The sequence below is a fragment of the Elephas maximus genome, chromosome 14 (genome assembly GCF_024166365.1).
Source record: "Elephas maximus indicus isolate mEleMax1 chromosome 14, mEleMax1 primary haplotype, whole genome shotgun sequence".
NCBI classification, from domain to species: Eukaryota; Metazoa; Chordata; class Mammalia; order Proboscidea; family Elephantidae; genus Elephas; species Elephas maximus.
The window spans coordinates 39,682,265-39,699,247 of NC_064832.1; the positions used below are offsets into that span (position 1 = coordinate 39,682,265).

Genomic DNA, 16,983 nt, shown 5'->3' on the forward strand with positions numbered 1-16,983 from the left:
AAACCAAAGTTTATTAGTGGTTACCGGGGTTGGGTAAGAGGGAGGGGAAAAAGGGGACCCACTGCTTAGGGGACGCTGAGCTTCAGTTAAGCTTGATAGGAAAATCTGGAAATGGGTAATAGTAAAAGTTGAACAACACAATAAGCAATATCACTGAATTGTTCATGTGAAGAATGTTGAAAAGACAAATGATTTTGCACATATATATTTACCACAATTTTTAAAAAATTCTTTTTAAAAACAAGTCCTTAGAAGAAACATAAAATGTGATTCAATTTATAAGAAGTTGAAAAACTAGCAAAATTAAACTATATATCCCTTTGTGATAAATACATATGTGGTAAAATTTTAAAGTAAAGCATGGGAATAATTAACACAAAATTCCGGAAGAGTTAAGTCTAGGGGTGACAGAAGGAGATTCATTGGGCAGGGGCCTTGAGGGATTTCAGGACTGGTAATGTTCTCTTCCTTATTCCACATAGTGGATGGATAGGTGTTCATTTTATTATTTTTAAACAAACCGTATTATATTCCCTCTTCTTGGTTATGATTTATTTCAAAATGAAAAAATTTAAGTTGTTTATTTTGAACTTGTCTGAAAATTGTGATTATTGGCAAGACCATTGTCTCCTGTATCAAATTCAAAAAGGTTAAGGAATAATTTGATTTGCTTATACCTGTGGAATGTAAGTTTACCATTGGTATCTTGCTTAAAAATCTGCATTGTAAAAGTTGTAGTGAATGTAATATATAGAACTTCAGTGCTTTAATATCTCTCTCTCTCTTTTTTTTTCCAGTCACCCAATGAAGTTTATTCTTGGAAAAGACAGTCATCTCTGAGTAAACCAAGTGTCACTGATACAGGATTCTATAGAGGAAAGAGGAAAAGTGTTACTCCAAAACAGACAAATTGTGTGACTCTTTTAGATACTAATCAGATAGTCAGGATTTTGCCCCCAGGAGAAGTCCCTCTAAAAGATATCTACCCAAAAGGTAAGAAACTTATCAATTCCTGACTTACCAAGGTGGGTAAAGATAGTTTGCTTTTGGTACCAAAAAAAACAAACTTCCACTGAATACACAATAAAATATTATTTAAAAATAAAATTTGCCCAGGGTCACCCAACCAGTGACCAGCAGAGACCGGATTTGCACCAAGGTCTTCCAATCACAAATCTAGAGCTATTCTTACTGAACCATACTGGTTTTCATCATAACAGACGTTGTTGTTGTTGTTAGGTGCCGTTGAGTTGGCTCCGACTTAGCAACCCTTTGTACCACAGAACCAAACACTGCCTAGTCCTATGCCATTCTTATAGTCATTGTTAGGTCTGAGACCATTGTTGAGCCACTGTGTCAATCCATCTCGTTGAGGGTCATCCTTTTTTCCGCTGACCGTGTACTTTACCAAGCGTGATGTGCTTCTGCAGGGACTGATCCCTCCTGACAACATATCCAGTGTATTTAAGATGTGGTCTCGCCATCCTTGCTTCTAAGGAGCATTCTGGTTGTACTTCTTCCAAGACGGATTTGTTCATTCTTTCGACAATCCGTCATATATTCAATATCCTTCAGCAACATCACAATTCAAAAGTGTCAAGTCTTCTTCGATCTTCTTTATTCATTGTTCAGCTTTCACATGCATGTGATGCAATTGAAAATACCATGGCTTGGGTCAGGCGCACCTTAGTCTTCCAGGTGACATCTTTGCTTTTCAACACTTTGAAGAGGTCCTTTGCAGCATATTTGCCCAATGCAATACATCTTTTGATCTCTTGACTGCTGCTTCTATGGCTGTTGATTGTGGATCCAAGTAAAATGAAATCATTGACAACATCAATCTTTTCTCTGTTTATCATGATGTGGCTCATTGGTTCAGTTGTGAGGATTTTTGTTTTCTTTATGTTGAGGTGTAATCCATACCGAAGGCTGTGGTCTTTGATCTTCATCAGTAAATGCTTCGAGTCCTCTTCACTTTCAGCAAGCAAGGTTGTGTCATCTGCATAACACAGGTTATTAATGAGTCTTCCTCCAATCCTGATGCCCTATTCTTCTTCATATAGTCCAGCTTCTTGGATTATTTGGTCAGCATACAGACTGAATAGGTATGGTGAAAGGATACAACCCTGACGCACACCTTTCCTGACTTTAAACCACTCAGTATCCCCCTGTTCTGTCCGAACAACTGCCTCTTGATCTATGTACAGGTTCCTCATGAACACAATTAAGTGTTCTGGGATTCCCATTATTCACAATGTTATCCATAATTTGTTATAATCTGCACAGTCGAATGCCTTGCATAGTCAATAAAACACAGGTAAACATCCTTCTGGTATTCTCTGCTTTCAGCCAAGGTCCACCTGACATCAGCAATGATATCCCTGGTTCCACCTCCTCTTCTGAATCTGGCCTGAATTTCTGGCAGTTCTAATCGATGTACTGCTACAGCCACTTTTGAATGATCTTTAGCAAAATTTTGGGTGTGATATTAATGATATTGTTCAATAATTTCCACATTCGGTGGGATCACCTTTCTTGGGAATAGGCATAAATGTAGATCTCTTCCAATTGGTTGGCCAGGTAGCTATCTTCCAAATTTCTTGGCATAGACGAGTGGGCACCTCCAGCGCTGCATCTGTTTGCTGAAACCTCTCAATCGTCCAGTCTGTTACACTGGGAAGGACAACTTAAAGAGGAGTTGCTTTGCGTTCATCATCAAAAAGAACGTTTCAAGGTCTATCCTGACGTACAACGCTGTCAGTGATAGGATAATATCCACACGCCTACAAGGAAGACCAGTTAATACGACTGTTATTCAGATTTACACACCAACCACTAAGGCCAAAGATGAAAAAATTTAAGATTTTTACCAACTTCTGCAGTCTGAAGTTGATCAAACATGCAATCAGGATGTACTGATAATTACTGGTAATTGGAATGTGAAAGTTGGAAATGAAGAAGTTGGAAAATATGGCCTTGGTGATAGAAACAATGCCGGAGATCACATGATAGAATTTTTCAAGACCGAGATTTCAAGATTCTATGGGGAAAATATTAAACAACTCGGGAAGCATTATAATGGATACATTAGGAATAATTTTGATCATTGAGACGTTGATTATTATTTGCGTCATAGTGGTAGTAACATAGAGCCCTGGTGGTGCAGTGATTAGGTGGGCAGTTCGAATCCACCAGCATTTCCTTGGAAACCCTATGGGACAGTTCTACTCTGTCCTATAGGGTTGCTGTGAGTTGGAATTGACTCAATGGCAATGGGTTTGGGTTGTGGTTTTGTAGTAATATGGTATCCTGTTTTTATATTCAACGTATTGTGAACTTTATGAATAATAGTCTATTCTTAGGTTTAAGGAGCTCTGGTAGCACAATGGTTAAACATGCTAACCAAGAGGTCGGCAGTTCGAACCCACCAGCCACTCCATAGGAGAAAAAAAGACCCAGAGGTCTGCTCCCATGAAGATTACAGCCTAGGAAACTCTATGAGACAGTTCTCCAGTTTCCAAGGAGCGGCTGGTGGATTGGAACTGCTGACCTTTTGGTTAGCAGCTGGGCTCTTAACCACCGTGCAACCAGGGCTCTTCAACATTCAAACAGGTTTGAAAAAATCCTAGTTGTATATAGTATTTAGAATGAGTTCCTTCCAACTAAAAAACCATGTAAAATAAATCATTATTTCCCTAAAATATTTTTTATTTATTCATTAACCAGACATTTAGTGGGCTTCCACTGTGCCCCAGGCGCTGTGTAAAATGCTGGGGATGTAGTAATAGAAAGCAGTCTCTTCTTCATGGAGCTTTCAGGCTGATAGAGGAGGCAGAGGAATAAACTGATAGTTGTAGTACAGTGTAATCAGTAAGCGCTATGATGGAGCCCTGGTGGTGCAGTGGTTAAGAGCTACAGCTGCTAACCAAAAGGTCAACAATTCGCATCTACCAACCGCTCCCTGGAAACCCTATGAGGCAGTTTTACTCTGTCCTGTAGGGTCACTATGAGCTGGAATGAACTGAATAGCAACGGGTTTGGTTTGGGTTTTTTATGATATGTGACATGTAGACACAAAGGAGATGATTACAGCCCAGACTGGTGATTATGAGCTGATTCTTGAAAGATGAGTAGGAGTTAAATGAAAGAGTTGTACTAGGCAGAGGAAGCAGCATGTGAAAGGTACAGGGACTTGACAGAACATTCCAGCAATGATAAGAAGTTTTGTACCAGAGCCTGGTGCACTTTCATCTACCCAGAAACGTGGGGGTCGTTCTGATACCTTCTTCTCCCTCATCCTCCACATCTAATCCATCGTCAGTCACTGTGTCCTTTTGATAGTTGTGGTCTAACTGGCTCCAACTCATTACAACGTAGGGACAACAGAACCAAACGATGCCTAGTCCTGCACCATCTCCGCAATAGTTGGTGTGTTCAGGTCCATTGTTTTAGGTAATATATATTTTGAGTGTCTCCCAACCTAGTAGGTTCATCTTCCAGCACTGTTTCAGACAGTATTCTGTTGTCATCCATACATAGGGTTTTCGTTTTGACTAATTTTCGGAAGTAGCTTGCCAGGACTTTCTTCCAGACTAAGTCTGTCTTAGTCTGGAAGAGCTGCTAAAACCTGTCCACCATGGATGACCCTGCTGGTATTTTAAATAATGATGGTGTAGCTTCCAGTGTTGTAGCAACACGCAAGCCACCTTAGTATGAAAAACTGAGATCTTTTGGTTAGCAGCCGATATATCTTCTTTACACCCACTTGTTTCCATTCTGTTGCCAACATCCTATCTAGGTCACCACCATCTTGCACTGAAATATTTCCGTAGCCTCCTGGCAGTTTTCCCTCTTCCGCTGTTGCCCATTCCTATCCTTTGCCCACACATCAGAAAGAGTGATATTTTTAAAGTAGATATTTGTTTTTATGAAGGCCCAATTTCCGTACAGTAAAATTCTCCCCTTTAGCATGTAGTTCTGTGAGTTTTGACAAAAATATGCAGCTGTGTAACTCCCACCACAATCAAGATACAGAACAGTTCCATTGCCCCCCAAAAGCTCCCCTATGCTCCTTTTGTGATCAATCCCTCTGCCTACCCCTAACCAACCACTAGTCTGATTTCTGGCCTTATAGAATTGCCTATCCACAGTGTCATGGAAATGGAATCATGCAGCATATAGTCTTTTGAATCTATTGTCTTTCACTTAACATACTGCATTTGGTATTCACTTATGTTGTTGTATGTACCAATAGTTTGTTCTGATTTCTTGCTGAGTAGTATTCTGTTGTATGGGTGGACCACAGTTTGTTTATCTGCTCACAAGCTGATGGATATTTGAGTTGTTTCTAGATTGGGGCAATGATAAATAAGGCTCCTATGAACATTTGCATAGAGGTGTTTGAGGGAACATATGTTTTTGCTTCACTTGGGTAAATAACTAGGAGTAGCAGTTTTGGGGTCAAATAATAAACATATGCTTAACTGTATACGTAGCTGCCAAGCTGTTTTTCCAAAATGGTGATACTATTTTGCATTCCTGTCAATAGTGAATGAGAGTTCCAGTTGTTTTACTTCCTTATCAACAGGTAAATTGTCAGTTTTGTTGTTGTTGCTGTTTTTAGCCATTCTGATGGGTGTGTAGTCATATCTTATTGCAGCTTTGATTTGCATTTCCTTTGGTGCCTAATGATGTTGAGCATATTTTCATGTGCTTCTTTGCCATTCATTTATCTTCTTTAGTGAAATGCCTCTTCAGAATCTTTTGCCCATTTTTAAATTGGGTTGTTTGTTTTCGTATTAATTATTTTTGAGTGTTCTTTAGATACTCTAAATACAAGTACAGTATCAGACATATGCTTTTCAAACATTTTCTCCCAGTCTGTTGTTTTGTTTTGTTTTATGTCTTACTGCCTTAAAGAACAGAAGTTCTTAATTTTGATGAAGGGTAAATCTCCATGTTTCCATCTAGAAGTTTCATAATTTCAGGCTTTATGTTCAGATATTTATGTTTATTATCTATTTTTGAGTTAATTTTTCTTTTTTGTATGGCACAAGGTATAGCTTGAGGCTCTTTTTTGTTTGCACCCTAGGGATATTCAGTTGTTTCGGCACCATTTGCAAAAAGACTGTACTTTTTCTTTGATTGCCTTTGGACCTCTGCCGAAAATCAATTGACTACATATATGTAGGTCTATTTCGGAGTTCTTTATTGTGTGCCATTGATCCATTGATATATGTGTCCATCCCTTTGCCAGTACTTACTCTCTTGATTATTTTATAACTTTATGCTTCATAGTAAGTGTCTTAGGCTGGATTTTCTAGAGAAACAAAACCAGTAACACATATAAATATATATAGAGAGAGATTTATATCAAGGAAATGGCTCACACGGTTGTAGAGGCTGGAATGTCCCACGTCTGTTGATCAGAATAGAGGCTTCTCCTGATTCATGTATCCACAGTGGCTGTGAACCCAAGATCGGCAGGTCAGAGAACAGGGCCCTTGGTCACAGGCTGCAAAGATCAACAAATCCCAAGATGGGCAGGCAAGACAACAGGTAAGCTGCTAGCTCAAGTCCCAAGAACCAGAGGTCAGACTAACCAAATCCAGCTGCAGGATTCAGAGTGAGCAAAAGCCCATGAGCCTTGCCAGAATGTTCACTTATATTCGATGCAGACCACATGCCCAAGGAAACACCCTTTCAACTGATAGGCTACCCGCAGCAGATACCATCACAGAGGCAATCACATCATATCAGATCTCATCATGGAGGTGACCGCAACATCATACAACTGCCAAACCACCGAGAATCATGGCCCAGCCAAGTTGACACACAACCATAACCATCACTAAAAGTCTTGAAATCAGGTAACAAAGAATCTCTAACTTTGTTCTTCATTTTCACAGTTGTGGTCAGAGGGTAACATTGTAAAATGACTCATGACATGTTGTTCTTAAGATAAAGTTTAGAATTTTTAACTAGGCCTGATGAAACATCCAGCAACATGGTTTGCCCATCACGTATCTCTTTGGCTTTCTTTCAGTTAAAATAAATTAAAAGATCATTCCCAACTTCCTGCTGTACCTTCCCACCACCACCCAGCTGTGTCTTACCCTTTAGGTCTCAACTTAAATGTCACTTCCTCAGAAGGCCTTGTCCAAATCTAAATGAGATGCACTTGTTGTAGTTTCTCATAAAAAACCCCAAACCAAATCCTTTGCCGTCGAGTCATTTCCAACTCTTAGCAGCTCTACAGGACAGAGTAGAACTGCCCCATAGGGTCTCCAAGGCTGTAAATCTTCATGGAGGCAGACTGCCACAGCTTTGTCCCTGGGAGCAACTGGTGGGTTCGAATCAAAGATCTTTTGATTAGAAGCCACGCACTTAACCACTGCACCATCAGAGCTTCTTAGTCTTTCACAGTACCTCCTATTTAGGGATGGCATGGGTGTGTTAATGTTTCTTTGTGCATTTAAATTTACTACAAAATATTTCAGACCTATGAAAGTAATAAGGAGCCCAGTGACACAAAGATTAAGCACTTGGCTGTTAACCAAAAGGTTGGTGGTTCACACCCACCCAGCAGCTCCATGGGAAAAAGACCTGGCAATCTACTTTTGTGAAGATTACAGCCAAGAAAACCCTATGAGGCAGTTCTACTCTGTCACATGCAGTTGCTATGAGTCAAAATTGACTCAACGGCGCCCGTCAATGACAACAGCATAAAAGTTAAAAGAAAAATATAATGAACACCCTTAAACCTACCATCCATATTGCTAAATCATTGCCAATATGGTCAAAGACACCTGTGTAGTCCACTTTTAACACTCTAGAAATCCCCTCTGTCTTGGTGTTTATCGATCACAAAACAACATAAGAATGACAGTGAATACCAAAGAAGCGGCTTAAAAAGTTGACAGTGTTATCTCTAGGAAACAGGAAATGAGGAGTGACGGGGTGGGGGGGGGGTAAAGCTGGGCTGACTTTTTTTTTCTAAGCCTATTTGACTTTTTAATCTATTTGCATGCAGGTCTCTTATGAACAATAAAACTAAATTAATTTTTTTTTAAGTAAATAGAATCCAAGTAGCTTGTCAGCTAGGAACTAATGCATAAAAAATTAGCCCTTTATTACACAAATCAATAGAAACTGTAAAGATTAGTCTCCTGCTGGCTTTCACAAAGATGGTGTAAATTTGTGTAATGTACAAGGGGAGAGATTTACTGCTTTCTTCCCCTTGTTTTTTTTTTTTTCAGTCACAGGTCTCAGCTCATTTCACACAAAATAATGACCCTGGATTGAAAGCAGTACACTGTTTTTTGAACTTGGAGTAAAATCAAAGAAAGTTCCAGATTCTAGGAACAGACACAATTACAGAGCACGCATCACTCTTTTTATCTATGAACACAGATAGAAATGCATTAAACTGGTAGTTAACAGGTGAATATCAAAGCTCATTCCTATTTTTTAGTATAATTATATTCCCTCTGAAAATAGTTTTGGTTGTTTTGCTTGAACTCAGTTTTTATACCTCCTCATACCTTGGTACTGTGCATATAAACTGTTCCGACTGTTTGTGGGAACTCTGCGGTAAACACTGCCGCAATGACTTCCCTTTAACAGTTAGTGCACTAATCCCTAAATATAGTTTATGCCTATCTTTGAAATCCACCTGGATTATAAACGTAATGGAAATTTACTGAGCTTCCATCGTCTCTGCAATGTGCTGAAACATCTAAAATGCGTGGACAAGGACTTGGCTAAATTTGAAGGAACACCTGGCACATCCTCACTTCCTTAATTCAATCATACGTTCAGTGCAAGGGTAGCCATCAGGCTATTTTCTGTAAATATTCATGCCTTCTGAGTTGATTTATTTTCAAATGAGTAAACATTCATTTTTCAAGTGCTTAACGGCTACTACCACCACCACTACCAACACCCTTCATACTCTCTTAAAGTGGTTTGTAGCCGCAAATATCCTTTCCTGATTAGTGAAAATATTTATTAGCACCAAGAGTAAAGTTCTTCCTTTCTCCTTCTTGAAATAGTGGAAACAACCATTGTTGCATTTTCTTACCCTCTTTATGCCATGGAGTTAATTTGCACAGTGAACGACAAGAAAGATGTAGAAAAAAAGACACTTTAAAATAAGTTGGCTTAGTTTGCTTTCACAGACAGCATGAAAGTGCTGATGGCAGCAGCTCAACTGAATACTACCGCTTATGAAAAAAAAAATGCCACAAGTGGCAAGGCACAATATGAGTTGGTTAGCAAGGCAGCTGTGGTGATTCCAAATGCCTCAGGAACTGGCCATTTTTGGCAAAGAACCCAGGTCTATAAATAATTCAACCTACTCCAGCGAGGTCCTAGCAGCAGGAATTGTCAAAAATGATACATGGTACAAAACTTTATCCAAGATTGACCTAATATCCCTGTCAGCACTTCCCAGGGCAGGCGGTGCATGACTTAAGATAAGCATGTTCGTTTTATACAAATGGGACAGCCAATCTAGCTGGGTGGTCTAATTACCATAGTAACTCTGTTCTTTCCCTGTGCCATCACTGGGGTATCTCTTCACTTCCTTCTGAACACTTTCCCCCTTGGGATCAACCCTTGCCATGTTCTGCAGTTTAAACTCGGCCCCAGGGCCGTGATTCCCATTGTGGAGTCCTTTCCAAGTCCCTCAGGTCCACAATGGTTAAAAAAATAAATAGTCTGTGAGCACCCCAAAGGCAGGGACCCAAAGACAGGGACTTTGCTCTCTGAATTCTCAAAGTTTAGTACCATGTCTGGCACAAAAAAAAGTTTAAACATGTTCGTTGAATAAATAAGAGATATTTTGAGTCTTTCAGATGGCCTATTGGAAGTACTTTGACTACAAACATGAAATAAAAATGCCGAGTTTCCTGTTTTGTTTTTTAACTACATTTAGTAAATTCAGTATGGAAATCCTGAATATCTCATTCTAATCAGAAGCTGTAATAAGATATATATATACACATATCCATACATATACATTATATATACACAGAAATCTTTAAAAGCTGGGTTCTGTGTAGAGGAGGTTTTGTTTTTGTTTTGTTTTTAAAGAAGTCCTCAGTGGATGAAATTCAGCACTATTGCCCGAGGGCCAGATCGGGTACGAGAGTGTGGAGTGGTGCACAGAGCATAGAGTTCCCAGCCTGACAGGCCTGGTATGAAAACCATCTCCTTCACTGTGCAGCTATGTCACCTGAAGCAAGTCACATTACCATTTTGCCTCTATAAGCCTCAGCTTCCTTCACAGTTCTTTGTTGATGTCCGTATTAAAAAATACTATCTATGGAATACTCCCAAGTTCAATTCTATTAAGCCAGCATATCCCTGATACCAAAACCAGGTAAAGACACCACAAAAAAAGAAAATTACAGACCTATATCCCTCATGAACTTAGATGCAAAAATCCTCAGCAAAATTCTAGCCAATAGAATTCAACAACATATCAAAAAAATAATTCACCATGACCAAGTGGGATTCATAACAGGTATGCAGGGATGGTTCAATATTAGAAAAACAATTAATATAGTCCATCAAATAAATAAAACAAAAGACAAGAACCACATGATCTTATCAATTGATGCAGAAAAGGCATTTGACAAAGTTCAACAGCCATTCATGATAAAAACTCTCAGCAAAATCGGAATAGAAGGAAAATTCCTCAGCATAACAAAAGGCATTTATACAAAGCCAATAGCCAACATCATCCTAAATGGAGAGAGCCTGGAAGCATTCCCCTTGAGATCAGGAACCAGACAAGGATACCCTTTATCACCACTCTTATTCACCATTGTGTTGGAGGTCCTAGCCAGAACAGTTAGGCTAGATAAAGAAATAAAAGGCATCCAGATTGGTAAGGAAGAAGTAAAAGTATATTTGCAGATGACATGATCTTATACACAGAAAACCCTAAGGAGTCCCAAGAAAACTACCGAAACTAATAGAAGACTTTAGCACACTATCAGTATACAAGAAAAACATACAAAAATCAGTTGGATTCCTCTACACCAACAAAGAACATCAAAAAGGAAGTGACCAAATCAATACCATTTACAGTACCCCCCAAGAAGATACAATACTTAGAAATAAATCTTACCAGAGATGTAAAAGACAAAGAAACCCACAAGACACCACTGCAAGAAACCAAAACAGACCCACATAAGTGGAAAAACATACCTTGCTGATGGACAGGAAGACTCAACATTGTGAAAATGTCTGTTCTACCAAAAGCGATCTATAGATAATATGCAATTCAGATCCAAATTCTAATGACATTTTTTAATGAGACGGAGAAACAAATCACCAACTTCATATGGAAGGGAAAGAGGCCCTGAATAAGTAAAGCATAACTGAAATAGGAGAACAAAGTGGGAGACCTCACACTACCTGATTTTAGAACCTATTATACCACAGTAGTCAAAACAGCCTGGTACTGGTACAACAGATACAGAAACCAGTGGAACAGAATTGAGAATCCAGACATAAATCCATCCACATACGAGCAGCTGATATTTGACAAAGGCCCAAAGTCAGTTAAATGGGGAAAAGACAATCTTTTTAACAAATGGTGCTGGCGTAACTGGATATCCATCTGCAAAAAAGTGAAACAAGACCCATACCTCACACCATGCACAAAAACAAACTCAAAATGGATCAAAGACCTAAATATAAAATCTAAAACAATAAAGGTCATGGAAATAAAAATAGGGACAACACTAGAAGCCCTAATACATGGCATAAACAGCATACAAAACATTACTAACAATGTAGAAGAGAAACTAGATAACTGTGAGCTCCTCAAGATCAAACACCTTTGCTCATCCAAAGACTTCGCCAAAAGAGGAAAAAGATTACCTACAGACTGGGAAAAAGTTTTTATCTATGGCATTTCTGATCAGTGCCTGATCTCTAAAATCTGTATGATACTGCAAAAACTCAACCACAAAAAGACAAATAACCCAATTAAAAAATGGGCAAAGGATATGAACAGATACTTCACTAAAGAAGACATTCAGATAGCTAACAGATACATGAGGAAATGGTCACGATCATTACCCATTAGAGAAATGCAAATCAAAACTACAATGACATTCCATCTCACTCCCACAAGGCTGGCATTAATCCAAAAAACACAAAGTAATAAATGTTGAAGAGGTTGTGAAGAGACTGGAACACTTACACACTGCTGGTGGGAATGTCAAATGGTACAACCAGTTTGGAACCGATTTGGCGCTTCCTTAAAAAACTAGAAATAGAACTACCATATGATCCAGCAGTCCCACTCATTGAAATGTATCCTAGAGAAAGAAGAGCCTTTACACAAACACATATATGCACACCTGTGTTCACTGCAGCACTGTTTACAATAGCAAAAAGATGGAAGCAACCAAGGTGCCCATCAACAGATGAATGGATAAATAAATTATGGTGTATTCACACAATGGAATACTATGCATTGATAAAGAACAATGATGAATCCGTGAAACATTTCATAACATGGAGGAACCTGGAAGGCATTATGCTGAGTGAAATTAGTCAGTTGCAAAGGACAAATATTGTATGAGACTACTATTATAAGAACTTGAGAAATAGTTTAAACAGACAAGAACATATTCTTTGATGGTTACGAGAGTGGGGAGGGAGGGAGACAGGGGTATTGACTAATTAGATAGTAGACAAGAACTATTTTGGGTGAAGGGAAAGACAAAACACAGTACAGGAGAGGTCAGCACAACTGGACTAAACCAAAAGCTAAGAAGTTTTCTGAATAAACTAAAGGCTTTTAAGGCCAGCATAGCAGGGGCGGGGGTTTGGGGACCATGGTTTCAGGGGACATCTAGGTCAATTGGCGTAGTAAAATCTATTAAGAAAACATTCTGCATCCCACTTTGGAGGGTGGCATCTGGGGTCTTAAACGCTAGCAAGGGGTCATCTAAGATGCATCAACTGGTCTCAACCCACCTGGAGCAAAGGAGAATGAAGAATACCAAAGATACAAGGTAATTATGAGCCCAGGAGACAGAAATGGCCACATAAACCAAAGACTACATCAGCCTGAGACCAGAAGAGCCAGATCGTGCCTGGCTGCAATTGATGACTGCCCTGACAGGGAACATAGCAGAGAACCTCTGAGGGAGCAGGAGAGCAGTGGGATGCAGACCCCAAATTCCTGTAAAAAGTCCACACTTAATGGTCTGACTGAGACTAGAAGGACCCTGGAGGTCGTGGTCCCCAGACCTTCTGTTGACCCAAGACAGAAACCATTCCCAAAGCCAACAGACAGGCACTGGACTGGCCTATAGGATAGAAAACGATACGGTGAGGAGTGAGCTTCTTGGATCAAGTAGACACGTGAAACTATGTGGGCAGCTCCTTTGTGGATGAGAGATGAGAGGGCAGAGGGGGCTAGAAGCTGGCGGAATGGACACGAAAATAGTGGAGGGAAGGAGTGTGCTGTCTCATTAGGGGGAGAGCAACTAGGAGCATACAGCAAGGTGTATATAAATTTTTGTATGAGAGACTGACTTGATTTGTAAACTTTAAATTAAAGCACAACAAAAATTAAAAAAAAAAAAACAAACTATAAGGAACCAAGGATAGTTCCTGGCACACAGTTGTGATGGTGGTACCCAGGGCTGTGGAAGACAAGTCAGTAAAACCCTGGAATTTTCCTGGAAGCCAACTCCAGAATTGAGCATGGAGGCTCTAGTTCCTCTACCTCTTTGTCTCTTCTTCTCCCAAACTTTCCATGTTCCTCACAATCCAGAGTGCTCGTCCCACTGCCCCATCCTCACCCCACCTTTTCCTGTCTTGGAGGGAGGGCTCTAATAATAATAGTTACTGTGTATTGAGCAATTGATGACTTCGAATTATGGTGTTGGTGAAGAATATTGAATATACCATGTACTGCCAGAAGAACAAATAAATCTGTCTTGGATTACAGCCAGAACATTCCTTAGAAGCAAGGATGGTGAGACTTCATCTCACTTAGTTTGGACATGTTATCAGGAGGGACCAGTCCCTGGAGAACATCATGCTTGGTAAAATAGAGAGGTCAGTGAAAAAGAGGAAGACCCTCAATGAGATGGATTAACACAGTGGCTGCAACAATGGGCTCAAACATAGCAATGATTATGAGGATTTTTTGTTGTTGTACATAGGGTCGCTATGAGTCAGAACTGACTCAACAGCACCTAACAACAACACAACACTGAGTAACTACTAATTAGATGCCTTGCATTACTCATTAATTTCATTTAACCCTCAAGGTAATCTTATGATGCCTAGATGCTGTTGCTGTTGCTACCCCCATTTTACAAGTGAGGAGAACAGGCCTCAGGGGAGGTAAATGACTTGATCCAGTATAACACAGCTAGAAAATATCAGAGCCAGGATTTCACACCAGGTCAGTCTGATTAATTCTTTCTCCCACCGAAACTGCTAAGCACTGTTGTTACTTCCTAAGAAGGAAAAACAGAATTTAGATGATGAAGTATTTTCAAATAAACTGTAAGTGCTAAAACTTTGACCTATCTTGAGAAGCTATCAAAAAACAATGAAAAGACGAGACCAGACAGCCAACATTTACCCAAAAGCAAAGATGAGAAGGCAAGGAGGGGAAGGGAAGCTAGATCAATGGAAACAGAACAAACAGAATGGAAATAATGAGAATGCTGACACATTGTGAAATGTAAACAATGTCACGAAATAATTTACATAAAAATTGTTAAATGGGCGCCTTCATTGCTGTGTAAACTTTCACCTAAAACACAAGAAAATATTACCAAAAAAATGAAAAGAACTTAGGTTATTTTCTGATAATAAAGAAACATGATCCAATCAGCTTATTTTTGACAATTTGACAATCTTTGTGTTTTCCTGAGGGAAAAATAACTGAGTCTAGCCTTGAGGCCCACCTTGGCCCAGCACATTGTCAGGTGGGTCCCAGAGTTCCACCCAAGGCCACTGATAACTTCATTCTACTTTTAGCAGCATCCAAGCATTCTTTTGTTCCTATTTTGGTATCAGGTAGTAATTTAATACCCAGCTCATATCATTACTTGTTTGCAGATGTTGCCCCTCCACAAACAGCTGGTTATATAGAAGTTACTGACCTTCAATCAAAGAAACTCCGATACATCCCTATTCCCAGGTAATCCTTCTTCTCCTTTGTTCTTAGCTTGGTATGTCAGGGGCAAAAAATGAGTGAATTGTAACAAGCACTCTGAATAAATGTGTGCTTTTTGCTTCCTTAAGTAGAAAGCCCTTTTTTGGGTGGAGTTACAGTTGGTTTATAACTTGCTGTTCTTTCCCGTATTTTATTTGCATTTTGGAAAAAGGTTCAGATGCTATGTAGGTACATGTCTAAAAGCTTTGATTTCAAGCTCTTTTTGTTTGATCTGTTCTGATGATAAATTTTCCTGTATCTGAAGCAAGATTTTTAGTATTGTAGAAAATTCAGTACTTATTAGCTTTATATATTAGTTTTCTGAGGTAACTGCATTCAAAATGTCAAAGGAATTTAGAAAGTGTTTGTTTAATATTGTTTTTAATCATGTTACTGTGCACCTGCAGTCGTGGAGGCCGTATAGTCGCCAAAGGGTTCCGGAGATTTAGAATGGAGCTCACTATCACCCACTGCTCTCATCACTGCCCAGCCGTGGGAAAGGAGCGTTCAGACCAGCTAGACCAAGATACAAACACAGAAACCGTGGTGGTGTGTCTCCGCCCTGTCATTGCATGCCCCCTCCCTTGAGGAATACAGGTGTCCTCCTTTGTGGCCAGTACCTTTCTGGGTGCATCCATCTGCGGCCCCCTTCTGTCAGTCTGAGCGTGCACCTGCTTGGTTTACTCAGCCTGAACCCACTGCCGTCGAGCAGACTCTGGCTCGTGGTGACTCCACGTCATGGTGTCAGGATAGGACTGTGCCCCTCAGGGTTTAAATGGCTGCTTTTTCCGACGTAGATCACTGGGACTTTCTTCCAGGAGGCAGTGAACTCCGACCCTCAGCATTTGATGAGCACCAAAGCACCTCCCGCACCCCGGCCCCGGGCCAAAGCCCCTCTCCTCTCATCTTCCTACTCTGCTCTGATGGAGATGGAGAGCACGTCCTGTCTCTCCATACCCTCCCCCACAGGGCAACTGACCCTCAAACACACTCGCAGTCAGAGGAACCTGGAGAGCCTTCCCAAGTCGGCGGAAGGCCGGGGACACTAGGGGCACCAGCAGGTTTCCTTCCCCCTCCTCCAGCCTCCAGAAGGAAATAGTTCAATAAGCCTGGACCAGATTACTCAGAAACAATTTCATTTCTTAGGACTTTTAATAGGTTCAAGAAATATGAAACTATTATTCAAAGAAATATATTTATTTGTCTCAACATGTATAAACCACTTCCAGTGAGGTCGCTCCTGACTTCTGACCTCTGGCTGCCCCATGTGTCTCAGAGGAGAACTGCCCTCCGCAGGGCTTTCTGTGGCTGAGTTTTTTAGATCACCAGGTCTTTCTTCCGAGGCACCTCTGAGTGGACTTGAACCTCTAATCTCTCAGTTAGCAGCCAAGCACGTTAACCGTTGACACCACCCAGGTACTCCTTCAACATGTATAAGTATGCCTTTTCAGAACAGCCTAATGTGTTGTTTTAATGTAAAAATGACTTTTCGTCATTTGAAAGAAATTCCTTATGCTCTATCAATTGCATTCTTATTAAAATCTATTAATTTGAGGAACAAAAGCAAAGAACCTCTTCTTGTTTTATTCTAAAGCGTTAATTTTTTTTTTTTTTTCCGATGTCTCTCTTAATCTCTCCCCCATTAGTCCTCACATCTTATTTAGGTGTTTTTTATCTTTCTGTGTGAACCATACCTTCCAGGAAGGAGCCTCTAGAAGAGCAGCTGTATGTACAGCCAGTGCCAGCATGCCTTTGTGATCACTCGTTAAAGCTGT

The 16,983-nt window shown here is 40.0% G+C and overlaps 1 protein-coding gene across 2 annotated transcripts in view; it reads left to right on the plus strand.

Annotated features, from left to right (window-relative positions):
* VWA8 (von Willebrand factor A domain containing 8) overlaps window positions 1–16,983 on the plus strand; it is a 481,697-nt gene that overhangs the window by 321,682 nt on the left and 143,032 nt on the right. Inside the window, exons 35-37 of one of the 2 annotated variants that reach the window (XM_049853196.1) lie at window positions 798–993; window positions 6,463–6,558; window positions 15,112–15,193. In XM_049853196.1, coding sequence (XP_049709153.1) covers window positions 798–993; window positions 6,463–6,558; window positions 15,112–15,193 — 374 coding nt within the window. The remainder of the gene's footprint in view (window positions 1–797; window positions 994–6,462; window positions 6,559–15,111; window positions 15,194–16,983) is intronic. The other variant, XM_049853197.1, reaches the window with a different exon arrangement.